The 26,180-nt window shown below is 44.0% G+C and overlaps 1 protein-coding gene across 1 annotated transcript in view; it reads left to right on the top strand.

The window, feature by feature from the left end:
* Window positions 1–18,971: 18,971 nt before the first annotated feature.
* KCNH8 (potassium channel, voltage gated eag related subfamily H, member 8) overlaps window positions 18,972–26,180 on the top strand; it is a 275,136-nt gene continuing 267,927 nt past the window's right edge. Inside the window, exon 1 of the mRNA XM_015426954.1 lies at window positions 18,972–19,047. Coding sequence (XP_015282440.1) covers window positions 18,972–19,047 — 76 coding nt within the window. The remainder of the gene's footprint in view (window positions 19,048–26,180) is intronic.

Below are 26,180 nucleotides of genomic sequence, written 5' to 3'. Positions count from 1 at the left end.
GAAAGATCAGAATTCAAAGTCATAAATCACATGAAGATTCCAGATATGTGAGCCTCATTTTGCCACACTTCATCAGTGGAACTATTCACAATACATCAGTCATTTAATGGCTGTTCCATAAATCTGAGTCATTAAAGAGGACAATCATTCCAGAACTTCATTGCATGTATTCTTGTTCTGGGCACCACTCAAGAATCAATCTAGAATCAATCCTCCTATCTGCCATCCTGAGTCTGGTCTCTTTTGCACCATGGATTATGGGGTAACACACCAAAGCCCTAATCTGAGGTTTAAGAGGTCCTTGTGGATGCTGGCATTTTGTTGTATATCAAAAATTCTTGCTTTTTCAATAGCATCCCCTTCCACAGCAATATTATAGATTGCAACATTATGCTGTCCCAGCAGGCACACCAGGAACTTCGTTGCTAGGAATTTAATGTATGATTCAGAATAACCACAGTGCTCTGGCACAAATTTTATGGGCTGAAAGAAAAACTGAATGCACTGGAAATCTGCATTCATTACTCATTGAAACCATCATGACTTAACTCTATCATCCCATTCAGTAAACAGGGAATGGTGACAGCACATATAACCCCTGTGTCTGAATAAGATATGTAAATGGAAGATTATCTATTATAGTTGACTGCACAATGTACTCGCAATGGAAGTTCTGTGCCCTATCATTGCAAATGACCAGTGCTGCTATTTCTAATTTTTTAAAAAAGAGACGCCTACAGAGCAACTCTAGGGGAGGGGGCTGAAACTGGGAGTCAACTGACCTCTGCATCAGCATATGTCTGAGATATCCCTGTGTAAGGGACACTTACGATGGCACAGGCTTCCAGCAGCACACCATTATGCATGGGCTGTGGCAGTGGACTGCAGCAGCCACCTGTGCATGGCCAGAGTTAGTGGGCTCCCAGTTTGATGTAAGGGTTAAACTCATGGACTCTAATCTGGAAGAACTGGGTTTGATTCCCCACTCCTCCACTTGCAGCTGCTGGATGACCTTGGGCAAGCCATAGTCCTTGAAAGAGCTCTCTCAGCCCCTCCTACCTCACAGGGTGTCTGTTGTGGGGAAGGGAAGGGAAAGGAGTTTGTAAGCCACTCTGAGACTCCAAGTGAAAGGCGGGGTATAAATCCAATCTCCTCTTCCTCCTCCCTGAGCCATTTTGGCCTAGGAACACCCCCTTCCAGAGGCGGAAAGTTACACCAACAAAAACATAGTTTAGCCCATAGTCGCCCATTGAACTTGACAATCAAGTCATCCCCTGCTGCTGTGGCCTTGCCCATTAGGCTCAGAGGAGCTCAGGATGCCAACTACAGGCTCAGCCAATCACCTGCATTGCCATGGCAGCCAAGCTACTCCCCAGCACCCAGTTGGGCTTCCCCTCCTCCTGCAAATACTTCTGGGACATCTTACAACTCAGTAGGTAGGGCGCATGGCACGGGACTGTCTTGGAGCTCCCTGCCATGCAGACTTGAGCGAGCAGTGAGGCACTTTGGTGGTGGCAGAAGCACAGAGAGGACCCTTAGCACTACAGGACAAGCACTTGGCGCTGATACCCAAGGAGGCAAGCAAAGTCCATACTCTGTGACTGACCTCTTCCATTTCAGTACCCTCACAGGTACTCCACCTTTGGAGGCTCGACCCCCAGGGGGGACTGCACACTGACAGGTAAGCAAGGGCAAGGATCCCAAACCTGCTCCCCCGGTCCCCTTGCTTGAGCCTGAGTGCCGTGACAATGTCTCTTGCACTCAAGCCCAGCACTGAGTTCAGCCATGGGGCAGCACAAGCTGTGGCCATGCAGTTTTCCGGGAGATCGGGGGGAATGCTCTGTCATGTGCCTGGTTCCCACCCTCGGCAGAGCACAGGGTATGTCTGTGGTGGTGGGGTCTGGCAGCTGCTCCGCTGTACAGGGTGAACCAGCTTGCCAAGTCTCCCTTCAACTCATTCCCTTGCAGAACCAGAGGCTTGAGCTGCAGCTGCTGTGGCGGATGGATTGCAAGCAATCTGGGAGCGCTTCAACACAGAACAGGTGAGTTTATGTTGGCTGTTTCCATCATGTGCCTCAAGGGGGCGTTCGTGGTGAGCCCCCCCCCCCGGAGCTGTATTTGCAGGCCCTGTCAGGACAAGACATCCATGGCTGAGGCTGGCATGGTACTCGCACCCCGTTGCCATGGCTCTGTTTTTCTGTCTTGCAGGTAGAGTTTCAACAGAGGGAATTGTGAGTGTGGCTAATCCCCCCCCCTCCGATGCACTCCACTCAGTCCGTTGCTCCAGCCCTCCTCTTGGAGTGGAGCATCGCACCCAGCAAGCTCTTCCAAGTTCCACCCGCGGTGCCATTCCACTTAGGTGCGTGTCATACTGGCCATCCTCAATCCCTGGGGTGGAACTGGATGGAATCCCTTGCCGTGGACTCCAGTTCAATAAAGTCTGTGTTGTGACACAACTCTGTCTCTGCTGCTTGGCTTCCGCTACAAGACAGGAGCCCCACTACCTCCCCACCCCATCTGCCACTCCCCCTGCGGGCTTCTCAAGGACATGCCTCAGAGGAAGGTCTCTTGGGTGCTGGGGGTGGCTGGGGATGGTTGTGCAGGACCCACTGGTCATAGTCTGCAAAACATAGCAGGGATGCAGGTGCACAGACAGGTTCCCTTGCCCACCTCACAGGCTTCTGTGTGAAGGGGAGGGGGACCAGAGGGTGGTTTTGGTGAATAAGCTGGCTTATTGAGCCGGTGAGAGCATGAGGCTGGACCTAGGAGACCCAAAGTGCCCCACTCCATGTGCTGCCCCCGCCTCAACACTAAACCATGAGGCCACGCTGTGACGGAATCGCCATGGATGCACACTTGCAAGCAGCCAGCGTCACTTTCCCACTGCTCCACTGCAGCATAACTTGCCCTTAGGGAGCTGACTAGCAGTGCCCCCCCTGCACCATGGCTGGCCGCTGCAGCATGGGTGTGGCTCAGGGTTGCGCTGCCAGTTTCTAGTGAAGAGCGGAGTTCATAGTGCTTTGCAAGGTTATATCTTATTCTAGTGTACTCCTCTTTCAAGATAATGTTTCAAATAGTATTGGCTCTTTCATGGGAGATGAACAGCAGGTTGCCAGTCTTTGCCCTTCTCGAATATTTTGAAGATCTTATGAAGTTGGCTTGACTTTAGGGGAGTGTATGCCCGCTAACACATAAAAAGGCCGTGGGCATTCAGAAATATATTTTTGTGTGTGTGCATAAGTTACTTTCGGTTGTATGGCTACAGCGGCACATAGGCTCAAGAGGTTTGAGCAGTGGGATTAGAAGCCATCCTCATTGATCAATTAATTCAAGCATCTTCAAAATTCAGAAGACCAGAGGTTATTCTTCAAGGGATGATGCCTAACCCAGCATTTCCAAGGCACTTGCAGGATGAAGCACCCTCTTTCCTGAATTAAAACTGGAGTTACATATAGTTTTTTAAATTCTAAAAGGTTTACTTTTAGAATATGTAGATGTAAGAAGTGTTTGTCTCCAGAGGAGCTTGACTGCAACAGGTCTGCAGGTTATGGGCATGCCTGAGGTTGTCAACTCTAGCTGGGGAAATTCCTGGAAATTTAAAGGTGATACCTGGGGAGGGTAGAGTCTGGGGAAGTGACGGAGCTTGGTGAGGATCAGTGTTCCCTCTAAGTTGAGTTAGTGTGAGCTAGCTCACAGTTTTTTAGCCTCTGGCTCACACATTTCTGTCTTAGCTCAGGAAGGATGGCTCCAGAGCAATAGCTCACAAAGTAGAATTTTTGCTTAGAAGACCCCGCAGCTTAGAGGGAGCATTGGTGAGGATGTGATTCCACAGAGTCCACCCCCTGAAGGTGCTGTTCTTCCAGTCTGGAGATCAGCTGTTATTCCAGGAGAACTCCAGAGTCCAGTCCCCATGTGGAGGCTGGCAGTCCTAGCATGCCTCCTAACTAGAGGGTTATAAGATCAGCGCAGGGAAGTGATTGTGTCCTCTGAAGGTGGGTAAATCTTTTCAGATGGGCAAGGCCACCCTCATACTGGCATTTTACATGCTTGTAAAGCTGCTTGTAGGAACTGTGTTCTGCATAGAAAAGCTGCAGGGCACAATGCCTTGGCGTTCTCCTCTAAATACACTGCCAGGTACTCGGCTGCCTTCTGATCACTCATTCACAGAGTCCAGAAGCTCAAAATCAGTCAGGTACTTGCTGATTCAGTTAAGTCTGCTTTTCACTTGCCTTGAAAGCCCCTTGCTGGGGTTGCCATAGGTCAGTTGTGACCTGATGGCACATACGTGTGTACATATTAGTGGATTCCAGACCCATCTGAGTGATCAGTGCATTTCTTCCAGGCAATAATGCTTTTGCCTTATTGAAGCCTCTGCTGACAGTTGTTAAGGAACAAACTTTAATAAAAAGATTTCCAGGTGGTCTCCAGCACTGCCTGCAGTGCAGATCTTAAAAGCAGTCACTCCAGTTAAACAGTCATCTTCCATAAAACACTGACTAGAGCCAATATAGAATCAGCTCAAGCACTCAGATGCATAAGAGCACCATGTAAGAAGAAGAGAAGAAGAGATTGGATTTATACCCAGCAGCATTCACTACCCAAAGGAGTCTCAGAGCGGCTTACAAACTCCTTTCCCTTTCCCTCCCCACAAGAGACACCCTGTGAGGTAGGTGGGGCTGAGAGAACTCTGACAGAAACTGCTCTTTTTCAAGAAAAGCTCTTATCAGAACTATGGCTTGCCCAAGGTCATCCAGCCAGGTGCAAGTGGAGGAGTGGGGAATCAAACCCGGTTCTCCCAGATTAGAGTCCGCACACTTAACCACTACACCAAACTGGCTCTCTACCAGTAGGGATGGTTATACAATCACTACAGAATGCTAAAATTGCCTCAGTGTTGAAGATAACTGGGGAAATAACTCCCTCTATGAGCCCCGAAGGGCTTTACTATCTGCCACATCTTCTCGTGGCCCCTGGCCCCAGGGACGTCCACCCCACCTCTACTAGGCCCTGGCCCCTACCTGGTGGAATGAGCTTCCATATGAGATCAGGGTCCTGCGGGATCTTTTACAGTTCTGCAGGGCCTGCAAGATGGAGCTCTTCTGCCAGGCTTTTAATTAGGGTGACGGACATTACGCTCTTTTTACTGGGCCTCCATTCAACAGGTCAGAACTGCATATTAGAGTTGACATCTGTGAGGTTTTAATGTCAATGACAACGGCACTGGATGAAGGCCATGGTGGTATTTTATTAGTGCTTTAATTGTATTAATTGTATATACTATATTTTATTAAATTTGATGTAACCCGCCCTGAGCCTGCTATGCAGGGGAGGGTGGGGGGAAAGGTCAAATACAATAAATAAATAAATGGGCTGATCCACACACACACACACACACACACATTTTCAACTCTTTGAGTTTACACCTAGACTGGACAATTGCAATGCAGTCTTACTTGGGGCTACCCTTGAAGAGTGTTCAGAAACTACAGCTAGTGGAGAATGCTGTGGATAGGCTGCTGGTTGGGGCCAGCTACCAGGAGCATACGATCCTGATACTACAGCAATTATACTGTCTACTGATCTGCTCCCAAGCTCAGTGCAGGGTGTTAGTTTTGTCCTTTAGAGACCTACATGGCTTGGGAGAAAGATATCTGAAGGAACGTATTCTCCCATACACTTCTGTCTGGGAATTGAGATCACAGGGTGAGGCCCTCCTGATTGCCCCATCAATCAGAGATGCTCATCTGATGGGCGTGCGGGAGAGGGCCTTTTGGGTGGCTGCTCCACAATTGGGTGGCTGCTCCACATTCTCTCAAGGGAAGTTCACCTGCCCCCCTCACTTCAGGAGGCAGGGGGAGACAGTTTTATTTAAGACTGCATTTGACCGATTTAGCTTTTAGTTATTGGCAGCCCTTTATAAATTATGGCCTTTTATGTGTTTTTATAGTTGATGTTTTATTCATATTGTTTTATTGTGCTTTTATATTAATTTTATTTATATTGTAAGCCACCTTGATTCCACAAGGGAGAAAGGAGGCTAATGTTTTAAATACCCCCCAACTGTCTATGAGAAAAGCCAAGATGGAGGAAATGTAAAATGCAAACATAGGATAGACATAGGATAGAGGGCTGCATGCAGCAAAACAATCATAATTATTTAATTTCTCCATTTTCCTTTCCCCCCAGCTGACCCTTCCAACACCAGGAAAGTTGATTCCTGAAGCTGCAGGACCCACATGGAATAGCAGTTGTGCAGATCAGGGGACTACAGAGAGCAAGGGAGAGGAGGTGAAATCCCCCTTCCTGCCTCTTGAAAATATAAAACATAACATTTGTAGTAATGAAAAAAGTGTGCTATTTGGACAGCAGCAAACTCATAAGTCACAATAGGCCTTGTACAATATTTGGATATCAGTATAAACAATAACATTTAAAACATTAGACTAGTCCAAAGTCCAAAGTGGTTTATTGTATTGAGCCACTGGCCATTACAAAATACAGAATACAACGGAGCAATCATAAAAGTTAAAAAGCACCATTAATATCCGGGTTAAAATTAACTGCTAGTCAGTAATAAAAGGAAAATAAAATTGGTTTAATCACCATCAGGTATCCTGCCCCTTAGATCTAATCTTAGATGCTGCTAAAGCAAACAGGGAAACTATAGGATAGATAAGCACCATTATCTGAAAGCAAGAATGCAATCTTCTCAATTTCTGGGTATGCTTGCATAACTGATAGAATTCCTGCCTGCAAAAAAATTATCTTTTGGAGTGCTGTAAACCAGACAGTAGAGCATGTAGTGAGGAAGCTCCTCCACCTCTGGCAAGCCACAAATGCAGACACATAGTTCTTTTGGAGTATGCAAATAACGGACAGCCAAAAGAGCCGTTTGCATAGTTTGGAATCATAAAGCTGTAAAGGGCATTCTGAGGTTATAGTTAGAGATATTGACTAGGTAACTCCACCTGCGGTGGTCAAATTTGCAATATTTATACCAGGGAGTCACTTTAGATTTCAGAATTAAAGAACGGTCGATCAGTGCATCAGCCTTGTTTATCCAGTCCTTAAGTTGTGAATTACAGCACACAGCCCTGTTTCACACCTTTACTAACAGGAATTCTACTGGTTAGAGAGCCAGAAATACCCACTCTAATTTGGGCAAAAGTATCTCTATGTAGCTCTCGAAGGAGCAGTAATAACTGCCTCTCAACATTCATTTTAGCTAACTTTGACCAAAGGCGGTCCCTGTTTATAGAATCAAATGTGGTGGCCAGGTCAACAAATGCTACGTAAAGTGCCTTTGTTGGTCCATTTAACCCAGAATGCACCAGTTGGTAAAGGGTTTGGCAGTGACAGATTGTTCCAAGGCCCTTCCAAAAACCTGCTTGAGCCAGATGTAAAATTTGTTCCTCAGCCATCCAGTCTTCCAGTTTTAACAGCAAGTAGGATGAAATGGTTAGACAGTGTCATAGATGCAACAAATATGAAGTTGAGCAAACTTCAGAGGACGGCAGAAGACCAGAAGGCCTGGCGTGATCTGGTCCATGGGGTCGCGAAGAGTCGGACTCGACTGTGAAACTGAACAACAAAAAAATTACTGTATAGTTTTGCCACTATATCTAGTAAACTTATTGGTCAATAATTGTGTGGGTTCGCAATGTCCCTCTTTTTATGTATGGGCACCACAATGCTCAGTTTCCAACCAGAGGGAAACACTCCAGACCCATTAATCTGTGTGAAAACTCTAGCCAGCAAGGGGGCCCACCACTAAGGGAAAACTTTGTACAGTTCAGATGGTAGCATATCTTCCCCCAGGGATTTTCCTGTGGATAGTGTGGCTATAAGACCTCTAATTTCATATTCTGAGACTGGTAACCATTCCAGTAGACCTGTAAAGTCTAAGGGTGCAACCTGAGGGATTTTTTTTTTTTTTTTGCCCTCTGGCTGTGGACAATTTAGCCCAAACGCATTACTGAAGTAAGTGAACTATACATGGCCTGGGGTATGTGCATCAATCTGGCAGTATGGGCTACTTTTTAAATTTGCAACCAATTCCCAAAAACGGGAATAATTTTTTTCATAATCAGAACATTAGACTATTATCATAAGAACAGTGTAGTGTATCAGTTGAAGACTCATAATCACTGATAAAGCATGTGCTTTGCTTCCATCCAAAGTGCCTTGAATTCAAAGGTAATAGGACTGTGAAAGATCACATGAACACATGAAACTGCCTTATACTGACTCAGACCCTTGGTCTAGCAAATAGTACTGTCTTCTCAGACCAGCAGTGGCTCTCCAAGGTCTCAGGCAGAGGTCTTTCACATCACCTACTGCTTGGTCCTTTTTAACTGGAGATGCCAGGGATTGAACCTGGGACCTTCTGCATGCAAAGCAAAAGTTCTTCCCCTGAACCATGGCTCTCCTACTCCTACACTGACTGACTGACAATGAAAAAAATTACTTTTCCATTGAAAATTCTGCATTTGCCATCTTTCCTTGTTGTGGTTTGTTTGTTTCTTTTCACAAAGTGAAAGTGGCTTTTTTCACAGAACTCCCCTCCCATTGGTCTGCCATTATTTCCTATGGGAGACTTTGAGGGGGTAAGGTGGAACGGCTGGTTTTTTAAAAACTAAATTACACCAAAATTGCAGTACAATGGATGCTGCTTGTCCACTAAAGAACCCCCAAGTTTCAAGAGAATTGGGCCAAGGATTTAAATTCTAATGGTTCCTATATAAGCTGCACCCAGGTCTTTGTTTTCCCAGACACAATACTTGCAAAGAACAAAAAGTCTTTACCACCTTCCTCAACAGAAGGGAGCAAGAGAACAGCAGCTCTCTGCGGCTTGTCTCCAAAGGTGATTGTCTGGGAATGCTCTGTATAGCTCCCTTGCAAGAATTTCATTGAAAGGTAGAAATGCCATTGCCCAGGAAATCAGTGGAAACAAAGAAAAACACAAGTACATGCTGCTTTGCTGGTAAGCTTCTGAACTAAAACAAAACAAAATAACTCCCCCCCAAAACCAGGGAGTGTATTCCTGAAAATCATTGTACCAACCCAAATCAGCAATTTCTGTGTATATCTTCAGTTTGTCAATTTCATTATGCACACTCCTAGTAGCAAAACTATTCCTTTTTTTAGGGAGGTCATCTTAGAAGGTTTGCATTCATTGATACTTCTACAGAAGACATTTATTCATGTATATATGCATTTATTTAATTACATTTCTATCCCATCCTTCTCTGCTCTGCAGGGCTCAAGGTGAGTTACAACAAATAGATAAAACAATTATAACAACATTCCAATTATTAAAACTATAGAAAACAGATAATACAGCATACCAGATGGCAGTCAGGCACAGATAAACAATGCTCCCAAAATTCTACTTGTAAGTGTGCCCACAACTGACCACATACTGGGCAGTGGGCAGAAATCACTGTCAGGAACATCAAATGAAATAGTATAAACAGGGTGGAGCAGAGGAGGCCAATGTAATTAGACACCTGCCGCCTCAACCAAAGGCCTTACAAGTGACCTGAGTATACTTTTGCAGTGGGAACCTGCAATTCAGTTCTGATTATATATTTCTGTTTTAAGATCTTCATTACAAACAACCAGTTCTGCTGGTCAACTGAATGATGTTTCCAGGCTTGGGCAATTCATCATATGACCAGAAGCTTCCCGTGTTTCTTTCTTTTTTCATTTTTGAAGGTCATATGCATGCTTTCTGGGTGAAATACCCATAGATTTAGATGATTTGATTTTCAGAAAAGTGGTATTTACTGGTAGGCTTTACTACATTAGCATTCATTACCTTATTATAAGTGTGTTTTCTCTGTCACCCTTTACTCCAATGTCCCTTTTTATTCATGCATGTGATGAGAAGTGAAAGATCAATTTTGATCATATAAGGAAGTCTGGATGCCTGAAGAGTGGCATAAAAAGCTCCTTCTTCCCACTTTTAAACTAATGCAAAAGTGTATATCTGGGGCTATCTATTCTATAAAATCACATTTTAAAACTGGTGTAATGTCTGCAGTGAAACAAAGCTCTTGCACAAATACACAGTTTTGAGACTTTACCATTTGTGGAAAAGAAAGAAGAGATTATTTGGAAGAAAGTCCATTCATCATTTCACTGGATCTCCTAAATGCATAGCATTACAGCCTAAGTGATAGGAAGAATTAGTCACTTTTTCTACCTTTCAGACTTGGCAGTTGATGGCACTGAGGCTGTCCTTATGTTTTGAAGAACTCTTTTTATTGAGATTTAATTATAAATATAATGAAAAGGAAGGTGTTTTTTTTTTAAAAAACCCAACAACAACCGTCCATTAACACTAATTGCAAAACTATCATAAGTACTTTTCCTTTCCCAGTTTGAGGAGGACACAACATCAGATTCCACAGTCTAAAAACAACTTCACTAATGGACACTGCTTCTTTTTCTGTATGTCTAGATATGCGAGAACTTGAATAAAAAGACAGCACAAACGTCAGTGTTTCTGATGGATTTTGGTGTAGCTATTTGCTTAGTACACATATTTTGTGAGATCTTTTTATACCATACTAGGGGAGCATCTGGCTTATTTTAGCCAGCTGAGAGAAGCTGCACTTATATTAAATTTAGAAAGCAGATCGGAAAATATGTCTAAAAATTAGAAACATCCAACAAGTTCTTGCATGCAGTCTTGTACCAAGATATCCACTTTGTAGTAGAGGACAGATATTTTTAGAATCTTGCATATCTGAATGATGAGATGAAAAAGCATGGCAAACCACAGTGACCAGAAATCAAGTTGTATAAAGCAGGAGGCATATCCTAGGTGTAATATATAACTCTAGTATCAGTTTTTAAAAGGTGGCAAATCTCTTAAAAATCAATGGGGATGTTAAACCAGATAGGTGTGAAGAATTTGTGTGGTGTGCAGGGGATATCGGTATGGAAATAGTTGAAATTCTCAACTGTATATTAGTCTACTCAAGAAGTGTTTGATTCAGTCAAAAAGGGTGAAGTTAGTCTTGTTCTAGAATATAGTTGTGTTTAAAAGATTCTAATGGGTGCAGATTGCACAGGTAGGAACCTGACTTTTTTGTACAACCCTACAAATGAAAAATACTGGGGTATTATCTGCTTTGGTATTTATTAGACAAGAGCTTTGCTTCTCCAATCTATACTTCAACATTGAATCTTGGACTCCATGAATTAAAACCACAACCCAGAAAGCCTTTTTTCCTCAGCAGAGAGACTGTTACAGGTAAAGATTCCAGTTTAAAAAATGAATTAATAAATTAAAACTGGCATTGTCTGGCATCTGAAAACTCTGAAGTATATTCTAGCATAAGCTTTCCTGGCCAAAAGCCCCTTCATCAGATGCATGCTGTAGATCCTTAAGACATAGTTATTGACTGGATCATTGATTGCCTTATTTACTTCATTTATACCATGCTTTTCACCCCAATAGGAGCCCAAAGTGGATTATGTTGCTCTTTTGTCTTCCATTTTATCTCACAAGAATCATGTGAGGTAGGTCAGGCTGACAGTATACGACTGGTCTCCCAACAAGCCTTCATGACAGAGTGGGGATTTGAACCTGTGACTCCTAGACCCCAGTCCAACATTCTAACAACTGCACCACACATTGACTATATAATTCTGAACTGAGCCATAGAGTGTGGATTAATAGATCAGCAAAATGGAGCTAGGGACAGGTGGGGAGATTTCTTTGAGGGAAATCCCAATTTTACCCCCCACCAGCAATATAAAATATTACATTAGGTGATTAGAATGCGCCAAAATATTAGAAACAGCATTTGTAACTTTAATAAAAGAATATCTACTGAGCCCTCAGTTGCCATTTTGGAGGTTGCTAGGCAACCACAACAGTATTGCTGAGCCTTCCAAGCTTCTGTCTATAAAGCAAAGAAGACAGACTGAGGTGGACTTGAACAAAACAGACCTTCCCCTATCATGTCCTCTAAGTGGGGGGAGGGAATGTGCCCGGTACAGGCCTGATGGCAACCACCAGAGACACACTATTCACACCATCCAGCCTGAAAATATCAGGCACCATGCAACCGGGCCCATCCCAGCAGCTTCTGTGCAACTGGACCTGGCTTGGATGGCAACAACCCCATAACTGGGCCCAGCCCAGTAACAGAGGCCAACATATAACTAGGCCCAGTCCTGTGCCAGCTGTCATCCAACTAGGACAGACTTTTCTTGGGAAAAGACTGCCAGGGGAAAGAAAGGAAGGAAAGCTGAAGATAGGGGCAGATATAGGTAGGTTGGCTGGGAACAAGAAAAGGAAGCAGGAAAAGGAGAGAAGCTACAGGGCTGGCCAGGGAAGAGAAAGAGGAAATCCCGGGAAAGGGAGATACAGGGGGAAATGAGATGCCCCTGAAAATCTTTGTAGCTTTCCCACTTGTATTTGCATCTGTGTGGAGTGGATGACTCACTTTGCCATGGAAGCTTGCTGGGTGACATTGGGCCAATCCTACTCTCTCACAGGGTGTGTTCAGATGCGCCATTTGATCTGGTGTTGTGCCAGTTCAGAAACGGATTTTATACACGTGATCACACAGTCAACCTCTGCCTCCCATCCCCAGCCATCGCTTTCCAGCTCAAATTCCCTTTAAGCCAAAGTATTTTGTTACCAGTTCCCCAAGTGGTATTTTCCTGATTCTCCATTTTCAGCCTCATTTTCCCCCTGTGTGATCACTCCTCCGGTGTTGAGCCACTTCTGGTTCAAACCCCCTTCTAGCTCGAAAGCTGCCCAAGGCTTTTCACCTGCCATTTTTTAAAAAGTGTTGGTGGTGTGCGCATAGGCGGAGCTCTGCAACCGCATTATAGGAGGAGTTTCAGGCAGATGATATAATCTGGAAGAAGAACAGTTCCCAAACGGTCTCTGGTCTGTCATTTCAGACAGAACCGTTTTAGAACTGGTTCCCTATCGGAATATATTTGTAATTTCACACACAAATGCTTCTGTCTCATTTAGGAAATGGGGTTGAAGCATTTTACCTGTCAACCACTTCCAAGTAGTCTTCAGTTTCCTCTCCCAGTTCCAATGCGCTTTTCCCCACCATTTTTCGCCCGCATGGGTGATCTGCGGCTTTTTTTTTAACATTCGTTTTATAGCCCTATAGCGCTATAGCAGTTGGGTTGAAGTGGAAATCGCTGTTCTGTGCACGCACGAAAATTTTAGTTCTACAGATGACTGCCTGTGCACATGCCCAAACTGAGAGAGAGAGAGAGAAACAACACGGACGCATGCTCCCGCCTGTGGATGGCGGGGAGCAATGTGGCTGCACAGTGATCTGGAGGAAGGAGATGAGTGTGATTGCGATTCTCCAGGTTTTTAAAAAAACGCATCGGGGCTGGAGCAATTTAAACCACTCCCAGCATGCCGTCTGACCACACCCACAGAGTTGTTATTGAGGGGATAAAATGGAGGAGGAGAGAAGAACATTGGTAAGCCACTTTAAGTCCCCAGTGGGGAGAAAAGTGGGGTGGGTATGTATGTATGTAAACAGTAGAGTTAAAAGGCCATGTAAACTGCAAAGCTAAAAGGCCATAATAACATGCAAGAAATTACAGTCTTGATGATGTGCGCTCTACTCCACAAAAGCTTATGCTAGGATGAAAATAGTTGGTCTCCAAGCTGTCTGTAAAATTTATCAGACACACTTCTATCCAACAAACAGAGGGAAAATGTTTTAAAAGCCTGCCCCAAGGGTGTTCCACTCTGTGGAAAAAACAGTGGGTGGAGGACTACAACTCTATGTCACATATAATACATCATCATATCATATTGTATCAGAGAAAGAGAGAGAGAGGCGAATATTGACAAGAAGGGAACAGAAGAAGAAATGGGGGATTGTTAGAGGAGAGCAGGTGGAGAAATAGAAAGGGGGTAGGGTGACAGAGGAGGGGAGGGGAAGATTGATGGAGAGGGGTGGGGGGAAAGAGAAAGGGGGTAGGTTGATAGGTAAGACAGAGAGGGATGGAAGCAAACGGGAGAACGGATGTACCCTCCCCTAAGTTGCTTGTGAGCCCCCGCTTGTATATTCTAATAGTGATCAGCCAAATCTGAGAATACTTAAAACTGGTAATTGGCACTGTGAATGGGTAAGACAGATCTTTGTACAAACCTCCAAAATGTCCCAGGTTTGCAGAAAAATATGTATATATATTGGGGGGGGGGTTATCCCAAAATGATAAAAGGAGGACCTCTAGCTTTAAGAAATGGAAGTCTTCAGTGGCTGTTGCTAGGCAACCACTGCATTTTAGACTTGATTTCATAGAATCATAGAAAGTTAGAGTTGGAAGGGACCTTGCAGGTCATCTAGTCCAACCCCCTTCATTCTGCAGGAGCATAGCTGAAAGATAGCCCTACATACCTATAACATACCTGAAAGATGGTTATCCAGCCTCCACTTGAAAATGTCCAGTGAAGGAGCATCCACCACCTCCTGAGGCAGACTGTTCCACTGCTCAACCACTCTTACAGTTAGGAAGTTTCTCCTGATATTTAGTCGGTAACGACTCCCTTGTAATTTCCACCCATTAGATCTAGTCTTGCAATCCAGAGCAAGAGAGAATAGATCCACTCCATGTTCTACATGACAGCCCTTCAAATACTTGAAGACTGCAATCATGTGTCCCCTCTAAGCCTTCTCTTTCCCAGGCTAAACATACCCAACTCTTTCATCCTTTCCTCGTAAGACTTGGATTCCAACCCTCTCACCATCCTGGTTGCCCTCTTCTGGACACGCTCGAGCTTGTTGAAAGGCAGGGGAAGGGGGAAGGGCCCTTTCTCGGGATGTTTTGGCCTTTGAAGAAGGGCTCATCAAGGCAAGGCCTGGCAGCAACTACTGGGTGACTTAATTCTACCAGACTTGCCTGACTCCCCTAGCCTGGCCGCTTGCTCCTGTTGAAAAGCAGCTATTCAATGTAAGCCAGTGTGGTGTAGTAGTTAGAGTTTCAGAGTAGGGGCTGGGAGACCCAGGTTCAAATCACCAGTCTACCATGGAAGCTCACTAGGTGATAGTGAGGATGAAAAAGAGGAAAGAAGAATAATGTAAGCTGCTCTGGTCCCCACTGTTGAGGAAGGTGGAGTATAAATGAATAAATAATACATATTGCTGATGGGAGGTAAATAAAAGGAAGGCTGGAGAATGGCTGACAAGAAGAGGATGAGACAAGGAAAGGAGACAGGATATGGGAGTTGCCAGGAGGAGGGAAAGGGAAAATAGTGGGGGGGGTATAGGGGAAAGTGATGTGTAAGTCCTTAAGGGTCCCTACCATGCAAGTGGGCCTGGCCCAGCAGCCAACACTGTACAACTGGGCCATAGTTGTCCTAGGTAGAGGCTGCCAGCGGGAGCTGAAGACAGACAGGCAGATAAAAGTAAGTTGGCTGTTGGGTGGAAGGAGAGAAGTAGGAAAAGGACAGCAGTAATGGGGGCTTTCAGGGAGGAAAAGAGAAAATAGTGGGGGCGGTATAAGATGCCCCCCACAACTCCTTGCAGATTCCCACTTATATATTGTAATAGCCAAATTGGCCAAATCTGAGTACACTTAAATCTGGTGAATGGCTCATGAATAGACAAAACTGATCTTTCTAAAAATCTGAAAAACACCCCAAGTTTGGAGGAAAAAACAGAAACCTTTTAAAAAAATTACATTTGGGAGTTAAAAAACCCAAAATTATAAAATGGCCCTTCATTGACCATTGCTAGGCAACTTCAACATGCTTGGTATCTGACAATCAGAGGCAAGAGGAAGAGAAGAGCGTTTCCAGGGATATTTTGGTGTTTGAGGGAGGACTCACTGGGGCCAGGGCCAGGGCCATCCATCAGGCAACTTGCTACAACACAACTTGCATAACTTATCTAGGGCCCTGGTCAGACGTGCCGGAAAACGCGGGGGGGGAGCGCGGCTATTTGCGCTGTCGCATTCTGATGTGCTATTATGCGATCAGACGCAATGGCGGCTTCCCCGCAGCAAAGAGGATGACAGGGGAGGTAAGCCACGCGCTGGCGCGATCACACCGGGAGGCTTCCATAGGCGGCCCGTGGCAAAGTGTTTGCCACTACATGCAGTGAGGTGGTTTTTTACTGCACGGCTTCAGCGGCTTGCCACGGGTTCGCCATGGGAGTGCTATGCCTCCCAGATGTTCCTGTGTGATCGCGCCCGGATACTCCGCGGGACTCCCGTGCCTTCAGTGGGGCAAATGTTCCATGTGAACAGGGCCTAGGCCTAGCTACTTGCTACTGTTCAACAGCAGCCCCCCATGCAAACACAAGTGTAGTGGTTAGAGTTGAGAACTAGGACCTTGAATTCTCATTCTTCTGTGGAAACTCACTGGGTGACCTTTGCCCACCTCCACATTCTCAGCCTAATTTATCTCATGGGTGAGGAGAAATCGCAGTGCCCTGGCCAAGCCCTGCACGAGATGAGGCAGCATGTGGCACCCAGCTGAGCCCCATGTGAGGCGAGGCAAGGCAGAGGGCAGCACCTGCCCAAGGTGAGCAGATGGCGCCTGCCCAAGCCCCACACAAGGCAAGGCAGATGGCAGCGCCTGTCCCAGCCAAGCTCTGCATGAGGCAAGGGGACAGCAGCACCCTGCACAGCTGAGCTCTGTGCCAGTTGAGTCAGGTGGTGGTGCCCAGTCTGGCCAAACCCCATGCAAGGGCCATCGTTTTCCTGGGTAGAGGGTGCCAGGGTGGATGATCATGAGAAAAGGCGGCAGGAAAGGGGGAGACAGTATGGGGTCTTTCATGGACTTTGTGGTATATCTCTGATATATATAATTATGTTATATAATCACTGTTTTCCTTTCTGTATCCCCTTTATGCTACTACTTTGTTTATATACACACACACACACACACACACACACACCCAAGCCCAAGAAAACACACGTGACGATCAATGCTCCCTCTAAGCTGTGGACACTTGTGAGCAAAAATTCTACTTTGTGAGCTACTGGCATTAAAGTTGTGAGTGAGTGATTTGGCTGCTGCATAGATTAGTTTGCTCTGGAGCCCTCCTTCCTGAGCAGAGACAAAAATGTGTGAGCCAGAGGCTAAAAAACTGTGAGCTAGCTCACACTAACTCAGCTGAGAGGGAACAGTGGTGACAATATGTTTGTAGTCTTTACGGTGCCAGAGGACTCTTTCAATAACAGGAAAGAAGCTGAAACATACTTTAAGTAGCTCTCCTGAATGTAGCCCAGCTTGCATACCCCACTGAGAATTTTAGCAGTTAGTAATAAGTTAGTAATAAGAAGCTGTTGGGGATCAATGGTCTTGGCTTTGTTAAGTGCTGCTGGGCTGGTTTCAGAAATCAAACAAACACAGCATATTCTGTGTATTGCTTCCCCCTCCCCTTTCCTGTGCCTTATGGCAGGATTCAGTTTGGGTGTTTTTCTTCTGAAGAATAGATGTTGTTTTCTAACTTACATTCATTTCCCCCTGTTACAGAATAACGAACCCCCAAACATTAGATTCCTCTTGAACAAATAAGGCAGCATGAGTATAAAAGATGTTTTGGCGTCTGTTGTGTGTGCCTTAGTTTACCAGTTAGGATAATCCTAGGAGCGGGCCACCTTGCGCCTTTCTCTGTGCTGGAAGGGACCATGATGGGATGGGGAATCTTGCCTTGGAGCAAGAAATTGGCTAGTATGACTGTCCAGTTCTGTCATGTTATTACATAAATTGGGTCGCTGAATTTGACCCAGTACAAGTACACATATTTTGAAGCTTAATTTCCACTCCCTCAGACCCATGGCATATTTAAAGGTAAAGTTTTTCTGGCTGGGACGCCAAGTACTATAGTCTTCTGAGGCCAGATGGACAGAGAAAAGTCTGGAAGGGAAACAGAATTAACCATGTTCTTACTTAAAGATAGGTCCAATTGAATTCAGTGGGATTTGCTTCCAAGTAAACATTTATTTATATAGTCTTACTCTGTCCTTCCTCTAAGGAATTCATGGTGGGATTCATTGTTCTTCGTGCCTCTGTTTTATCCTCACAACAACCCTGTCAGGTAATCTGAGCCGAGAGAAACTGACCCAAGGTCATCCAGCCAGATTCAAGGCGGAGCAGGATTCGATTCTGAGTCTTTCAAAGCCTAGTCTGTCTAACCACTGCACCATGTCGACTCATATTTACGGTTACTCTAATCCCCTGTTTTTGACCCTCCAGACTGTCTATGGAGTTGAGAAGGATGATGTGGCAAGGAACTTGAACTCTGTATATGCTCAGATACTTCAGTCTTCATATTAGTACTTTGCATGTTTCCAGTCTGGCCCTAGCCTTGAAAACAAGCACGTATGGGGGGGGGGAGGCTCTGTGCGCTCTTTATTATTACCTCATAGTTTGAAACCTGGCTCTGCATCTAAAGGTTGGTTCTTGGCTTTGATTCAGCCGCGCTCCTTCCCCGTTTCATTAGAGCTTTTGTCCGTGGCTCTGCCTGTACCATGTGCCAGTAGCTGCCTCATTCGTCTTCCCCCCTTCCCTGCCCGTCACTTCTTCCAATTGCCCAAACGTTGGGGGGTTTTTTTGTTTGTTTTTTCTCCTGGCAGCCAACGTGTGTGTGTGTGTGGGGGGGTGGCGCTGCTAAGCGGCGCCTGCATCTGGCGGGCACAGCCGGCGGACGGGCAGGAGCCAAGGCACTGACCGCAGCTGGTGGCAGGAGGGGGGGCGTGTGAGCGCGCGCGCGCGCTCGATCGGCCCAGCTGTGCTCGTGGCTCGCGAAGCAGGGCGCTTTCCAGGGCTTGGCTCAAGTCAGCTGGAGCGCGGCAGCCAAAGTAGCATCCATTCCCCATGCCCGAAAGTCCCCCGCGCTCCTCCTCCTCCGCCTCCTTCCCTGCTCCACCTCCGACACCCGCGCTTGTACTTTCTTAGCAGCCCATCCTTCCCAGGCAAACTTTGATGGAGAATTTCACACCGCGCTGGAAAAATGCCTGTTATGAAAGGACTACTGGCACCTCAAAACACCTTCTTGGACACGATAGCGACTAGGTTTGACGGCACACGTAAGTCTTTCGGGCAAGCTTCTGGCTCGTTGCGCTGGACATGGGGAGGGGGCAGCGGTGTGTATGTGGGTGGGGGGTCTCATTGTTCCAGGGAACCTCCTCCCCCATCTCCCGCAAAGGAGAAAGACGGGATTCTTGGGCACTGATCAAACTTCGCTTATCTGCTACCTTGTTGTCCTTTGGGGATATTTTGGCTTTCTACTTCTCAGGGGGATTGTCTTTGTCCACCTTAGCCGCTTGGGACATTAAATGGGCTGGGGGGTAACAAAGAAAAAGAAACTTCGGCGGTCAAGGCTTATTTCTCACCTCCTCTTTAGACACACGAACAGGTTTTAGATGTAACATGTCTATTCTGCCTGTAGGTAAGGGAGGGTGGGGTGGCAGGGAGAGAGACAAGCAGATCTCTCTCGGAATGCAGCTTTGATTTTTTTTAAATTAAAAAAATCTCTTTAAAAGCTTAATTCTCGTAAACCAGCTTCTGTATTGGCTAGACATCTGTTGTCAGAGGTTACTGAATGAAGACTATTTTGTCCGATTAATGAATGGGTTTGTTACGGGAGAAGAGGGTAGGCTTTCAGGACCCTGGACAGATCCACCCATTCTTTATCCTGAAGCAAAAATCCTAGCGTTCCCTTTGAAGGTTTGCTTAGGCGCCCAGTGGCCTGTTTTGAACCTGTCAGCTGTGAATCCCAGTTTTTACCTGTTAGAAGAGATTTATTTTTCTTCCTCAGATATAACCTTGCTGCTGCTTCAGCCTGTGATGTACTGAATACATACAGTAAGGTGTGTGTACACATATAGGTGAACACAGGCACACACATACACATAGTTTGAAAGGGTATTGAACTTTACATTGGTGAACGTTTTTAAAATTGTTGATATCTAGTCCAATTTGTAGGGACACAACTGTTTTTTAAATTTAAATGAAAAGGGGAAAAAATACGATGAAGTATAATTCTCTATATATTTATTTGCAACAGGGAAACTTTGGGTTTCCTGTGAGGTTTTCCTGTTTGCTTTTGGAGACAACCATCCTGGCTCAGTACTTTTTAGAATATTGACAATGCTTGTTTTTGCTTATGGACATTCTTCTGAAGTTCAGATTAAAAGTGTGAAATGGATGCAGTGGTCTTGTTCATAATGTCAGTTCTCTAAGTATTCAAAAATCAATTGTAATGAATGAAAAAGCCACATTAGACTGAATATGTCATATGAAACCAGAGTAGTATGCTTAGATAAAACCTTTAGGTTTTGGTTTTGACACCTGTGTTTCTATCCTATTCCATTTTGAGAGTTTCTAAACTCATATCTTCCTAGCAGGAGCTGGTGCATGCAGGTAGAATGCAGCAAGATTTTTAAGGCCAATAATGGCACGTGCTACTTCTTGCTTTAATAGGCAGGCTGGTGTTCAAGTGTGTATTTTTCACAAAGGAAGAAAGAAATATTCAAAAACAGACTAAAATAGATTGCTGCACTAAATAAGTTCACACCTATACAGGTAAAGACATACAAGTACATTTGAGGTGCCTGTGAGGCTACGCAGGGAAGAATTTGGGGTTTGAACCATGACCAAGCCAAGCTGAGATATATGTGGGCAAGAGATCTTAACTGGGAGGTAAACATTTTAGTCAGTTTATGCTACTTATTTCTCTTTCTGATATGAATTTAAATTTGAAGATGAAGCATGATCCAGTCAACAATATGTACGTGTAAATTCCATTGATTTCAATGACAGCGAGGTAACCATGTGTGTGTAGCTCCCAGACTTCAATCAGTGGGATTTAGAAATGCTTAGCTTTGGGTTGGATTGTGTCCATAATTTTTAGCAGAGTATAAGTTACAAAAACTAGTCTGTCCTTATAGTTATTGTAGCACTATCAATGTTCAGCGCACGTTTTGATGTAGTACCATTGGCTGTAGTTAACAGAGCTCCTTTTATTTTAACTATTTGGGGAGGATATATTATGCTGTCATCAGTAAGACTCTAATCCAGCAATACATCTTTAATCCGGTGGAGAATTAATTCTAATTCTGGGCTACAGTGAATGAAAGGCTTCCTGATCATGTTGGAAAATATGTTATGATTTGTATAGTGCTTTCATACAGCATCAGTGTTGGAGTTTGGTTGTTACTATTTATTTCACCTTTAGCAATGGAACTCTTTTTGAAATAGCAGAGAATCTTGAGTCTCCTCATCAAAATGTGAGTTCAATCTTTACTCCCTTCCAAATGATGTTCTTGGAAGCTACTCTTACTGACTGCAATTGAATATAATTCCATAGGTGCACAGGGAACAACTTGCTATATCAGTCCAAAGGTCTTTTCTTCAACAATGGCCAGCCAAGTGTTCCAGGAAAATTATAAAGCAGAACAGGACAATGACAGCTATACCACATTTAAGGACCCCAGTACAGAGTTATCAGAGGTATACTGCCTCTCAACATTAATATTCTATTTGTTAATTCTAATCTGTCAACAAATGGGCATGGTCCTTACCCAATCTGAATGAATTGATTTGTCTTTTATAGGTTATTGTTTCAAACTGACATCTCTTTGTAACATCTCCCTACTAAGTCCCACTTTACAGTTACTTTTTGTAACTTTGTGCACTTGATGAACTAACCAACACAAGTTTATGAAGAATAAATGTTAGTCCTTAAAGTGCCACCAGATTACTGTTTAGTTTAATTGTACATAGGATCAAATTTTTTGATTCAGAAGAGTTTTTGTGGTTTACATGGCAGCCATGGCTTCGCAAATAGTATTCACTGTAGTATGTTTTGTGTAAGTAACTCAGCAGATCTGTGAATGAACAGAAATACAGACATTTCTTCTGGATCATATAATATTAGGGCTTAGTGACAATAAGTCCCTTGTATAAAAATGGACAACAGTTCAGCTATAATTGTGTTCTTTATGGAATTCTCTAATCACACAAAACATTAAAGATGAGGAATAAATAGTATTTCAGTCACTGGCATTTGCTATGTGTGATAATAAGTTGTTTCCCTAAAATGCTGGTGATAAATGCTCTTCGGTAAATGAGCAGTGCCAATAAACATCAGATTGCAAAGAATATTTTGAACTGGTTGGCTGCACTTGAGGTAAGGGATCAAAATAAAGCCCACAATCTTAAGGCAACCCTATATGGGATTTGATACACAAAAGAGAAGATCCCACATATTGTTCTAGCTTTCAACCAATAAAAGCAAATAGGATACTACCTTCAAAGACTTGTGAAGAAGAATTACTGAACTAATGACTTTCCAATTGGTTTAGATGTCATCCTTCTAGAGATCTGCTACATTTTTCTATATACTGTTGATTATTGGCTTTTTCAGAGAACGTAAGTAGCTTTGAAGTGAATACCCGTCATTTTATTTGTAAATAAATGCTATTGATTCTAATGAATCTTTCATCCAAGAAAGTGTGCTCAAAATTACAAACTAAACTGTAATCCTGCTCATATACATTTGGAAGAAAGTTCTCTTGGAATCAACTCAGCTTTTGTCTGAATAAAAAAAATATGAGGATAGGGTGTCAGAGCCCCAAGACTACTATTTTAAAATACATGTAACACCAAAGGCTGCTGTGGTCTCTGATGTTTGGGATGTCCTGGCCTCTCCCCTAACCAAGACCTCAGATTCAGAGGGAAGGTGATTTAACTGCATTACAAATTCCTTTGCTCTCGGTTTTCCAGGAGAACCAGTCTACCAGGCCCAGGCCCGTAGCCATGATTTTTTCTTAAGTCAGTGGGCATTTAAATTTCTTAGGGGGCACTGGCTAATTGAATTAAAGGAATACCCAGTTCCTTCCCTGCACCTGCAGTCACTCAGGGGCCCTGGGCTGGATGGGAAGTCATGGGGCCTTGCAAGTAAGTCAGGGGGCCTAGCCCCGAGATGCCCCACTGTAGCTTCAGGCCTGACCAGGCCCTAAATAACTCTTTGCAGGCCACATGTGATTCCTGATCCTCCCATGCTCATGAGATTTGTATTGTTATGAGGAGGGGAATTTCTTTTTCTGAAGTTCAGTTTTGTATATATGTAGTAATTGATTCATCTTATTCTCTTTTTTTCTCCTTTAAAAAGAGGAATTTCTCTTTCATTTCTCTTTGTAAAGAAATCAGTATTCCCTTTTGTAATGTCAGCACTTGCAGTTGTTTTATGGTACATACCACAGGGTGATGCTCTAGCAGGAGGACAGGAAGGTTTGGGAAGACATTGCCTGCCTCTGAGCATCTACAGAGTGAAATTTTGAAATGTTGTGGAACCTCCCTTTTTGCAGCTCCTTTCCTCAACTTTCTATTTGATTCAAATGGAATTATTTAGAAATGGGCTCCAAATTCCTAAAAAGAGGAAAAATAAATGGATGCTAGGATTTCAGGGAGAAATTAGGTAAAGAGGAATTCAGAGAATTTCTCATAACAGTGTTACATGAGAGCGTTGTGATTTTCCCACTAGGAAGACATGTTCCTATTACAATTGTTATCAGGCTATGATTCACATCCATCCCTGTCCATGTTGTGTGCCTACTAAATATTGCTGTGATGACATACCTCAGTGCCAGCCATCTTGTCTTTTCAAGGCATGATAAAGCAACTAGGCTCACTACTTCTCTTGGTTCCTCTGTCCCCATACAGTGCATCTAAAAATTTCTTAAAATTGGTAGAATAATATTTGAATTCCATTTATCAAAGCTCCTCTAGTTGCTGATTAGAAATTGGCATGAAAGGAGCCATTTGTCACTGAGAGATAGACTGGCTGTTTGAAATGGAGTGAATGCTTCCTTCATAAAGCTTGTATAATGAAAAATCAATGTACATTTGAAATCCATTCAAATATTTCAACTTTTTGAAACATATCACTAAAAGTAGGGGGACATCAGGAGGAAATCCAAATATAACACAAGCCAATTAAAAAGTTATAAAAGTAATGTTATGACAGTGATGTACTTGGAAAATTCAATAGCTACTGTTTACACGAATTCTTAATTCCCAGTTCACACTGCAGTTCTCCAAGAGTAGAAGTGACTCGTTCCCATTGAGAACTAATAAAGAAATCAAGTGTAAAAAATGGAGTAGGGGAATAGACAGCAAATACCAAATACTTGTATTCTTTTCAAAGATGGATTTTAAAATAATGAGTAGGCAGACGACAACTTTTGTTTGTGTATGTCCATTTTTAGAATTTTATTTCATCTTTTCCTGCCAGGGATAACCCAAGGAAGCTACCAAAACTGATGGAATATCACAAGATGATAAAACCATACCATAAAAATCAGAATAACACCAAGACCAACCTAATATCAATTCTAAAAAAATATTCTCCAAGTCCTAGATCATTAAATTAAGTCACAAATAGAAAAAAAGTTTTCAGGAATTTTTCACTGACCAAAGGGTGAGGATTTGGAAGACTTCTAGAAAGGGAATTTTATAATTGCTAGAAAGGGACTTCAAGAAAGGGTATTCTATAGCTATAACAGACAATGTAATTCGTCTGAAGAAATGCTTTTTGGTACTCTGTAAAGGTTTATGATAATCTTGAATTTCACCCAGAAGTGAACAGTCAGGTGATATAGTGAAAGTATCATCCCTATATGCTTTCAAAGGTATGTCCCCCAATAAGAGTCCTTCCCTGCCCATTTGAGAAGATGCACAGACAGTTGCCAGTGATACCTAGGAGTCACTGCTGCCCGCCCTCTGCTTGCTTCATAAAAGGAGTGGGGGAAAGAGGAGGGGCCACTGCCTCTGTCTTGGTAGCGGCGCACATGCCAAAGGAGGGAGGAGGGGTGAGCAAGCCCTGTCCTTCTGAGGAGGCTTAACTTTGAATGTGCTTCCAATATTTTTATTGCTTCACCTTGTTTATTGTATGTTTACTGTCCATTGTAAACAGCCTCAGGAGCCCATTTGGGCTGGGAGTGTGGAACACAAGTGCCTAAAAGAAATAAATAATCTTTCCAGGGGGACCCACCAACACCACTAAGGAAAAGGACAGGCAGCAATTGTTTCTGCTTCACAGCAGGGAGCCCCCTCCCAAAGCCTTGGGGACTTGGCAGCTACTCAGTATTGCTGACCAGCCTGATCATTTCATATGTTTCAACACTGGGGGAAAAATGTTCTGAGGCTGTGCATTGGAAACCAGGCTTCACCTGCCCGAGCTTTTATGTCATCTACTGCTGGGTCTTTTTTCTCTGGGATCTTTGTGTTAAGACCTTCAGAGCTTTAAAATGAACAGGTGTTACCCACAGGGAGAACACTAAGCATATGCTGTACAAAATGTGGCCAGCATTTTAACATCTAAACTATTTCAATATTCCAGTGAGAGACACTGACTCTCCCATTACCATGTGTAAGAAGGTTTTACTTATTCCAGGTTGTAATTTGAAGACACACACATTTTAAGAAAAGCTCTGTTGCCCCTTGGCAGTGACACATGTATTCCGATAGTAGCAGTACATTTAGCTTTAAAGGAAGAAAGGGGGGAGGGAAGGCAGCATGGTATAGACTGCTCTTATCAGATCTCAGAAGCTAAGCAGGGTAGGTACTTGGAAGGGAAATGACCAAGGAAGACTCTGCGGGGGGAGGCAATGGAAAGCCACCTCAGCTTCACACTTGCCTTGAAAGCCCCTTGTTGTGATCACCATAAGTCAGTTGCAACTTGACAACACTTAATGCATGAAGAAAGGGGGAAGGGGGAACCCAATAATTTAAGACAGGGTTCCCAACATAGTTTTGTTGAGTGCTATGGCACCTGCTGACACCTTTCCTGGTGCACACTGTGTTTTCAGAAAGGGGAGGGGAGGGGAGGGGAGGGGATGGGGAGGGTTCCTGTCAAGCAAGGCTTCCGAGTGGCCACTGGAGACCTGATTGGCTGTGCAGATTAAGATAACATCAGCAGCAGCTGCCACCACAGTGTTAGCTTTCTTCTATCTCGCACCCCTCTTTCCTAGTCTACTTTTTTTTTTAAAAAAAATACTCCTCTTCTCCCCTGCTGTTAGATGTTATCTGTGTGTTTGGGTCTACTTCCTACTCACTATGTGGTTGTGCCCACTACCCTGTCTCAGAATTCCAAAGGTACCCACAGGCTCAAAAAGGTTGTGGATCCCTGATCTGAGTGATATACAAGGACATGAGC

This window comes from Gekko japonicus, unplaced genomic scaffold (assembly GCF_001447785.1).
Source record: "Gekko japonicus isolate JY-2015 unplaced genomic scaffold, Gekko_japonicus_V1.1 scaffold162, whole genome shotgun sequence".
In the NCBI taxonomy this organism is placed as follows: Eukaryota; Metazoa; Chordata; class Lepidosauria; order Squamata; family Gekkonidae; genus Gekko; species Gekko japonicus.
The sequence above is the reverse complement of the archived record's forward strand: the minus strand, read 5'-3'. Positions and strand labels throughout refer to the sequence as shown.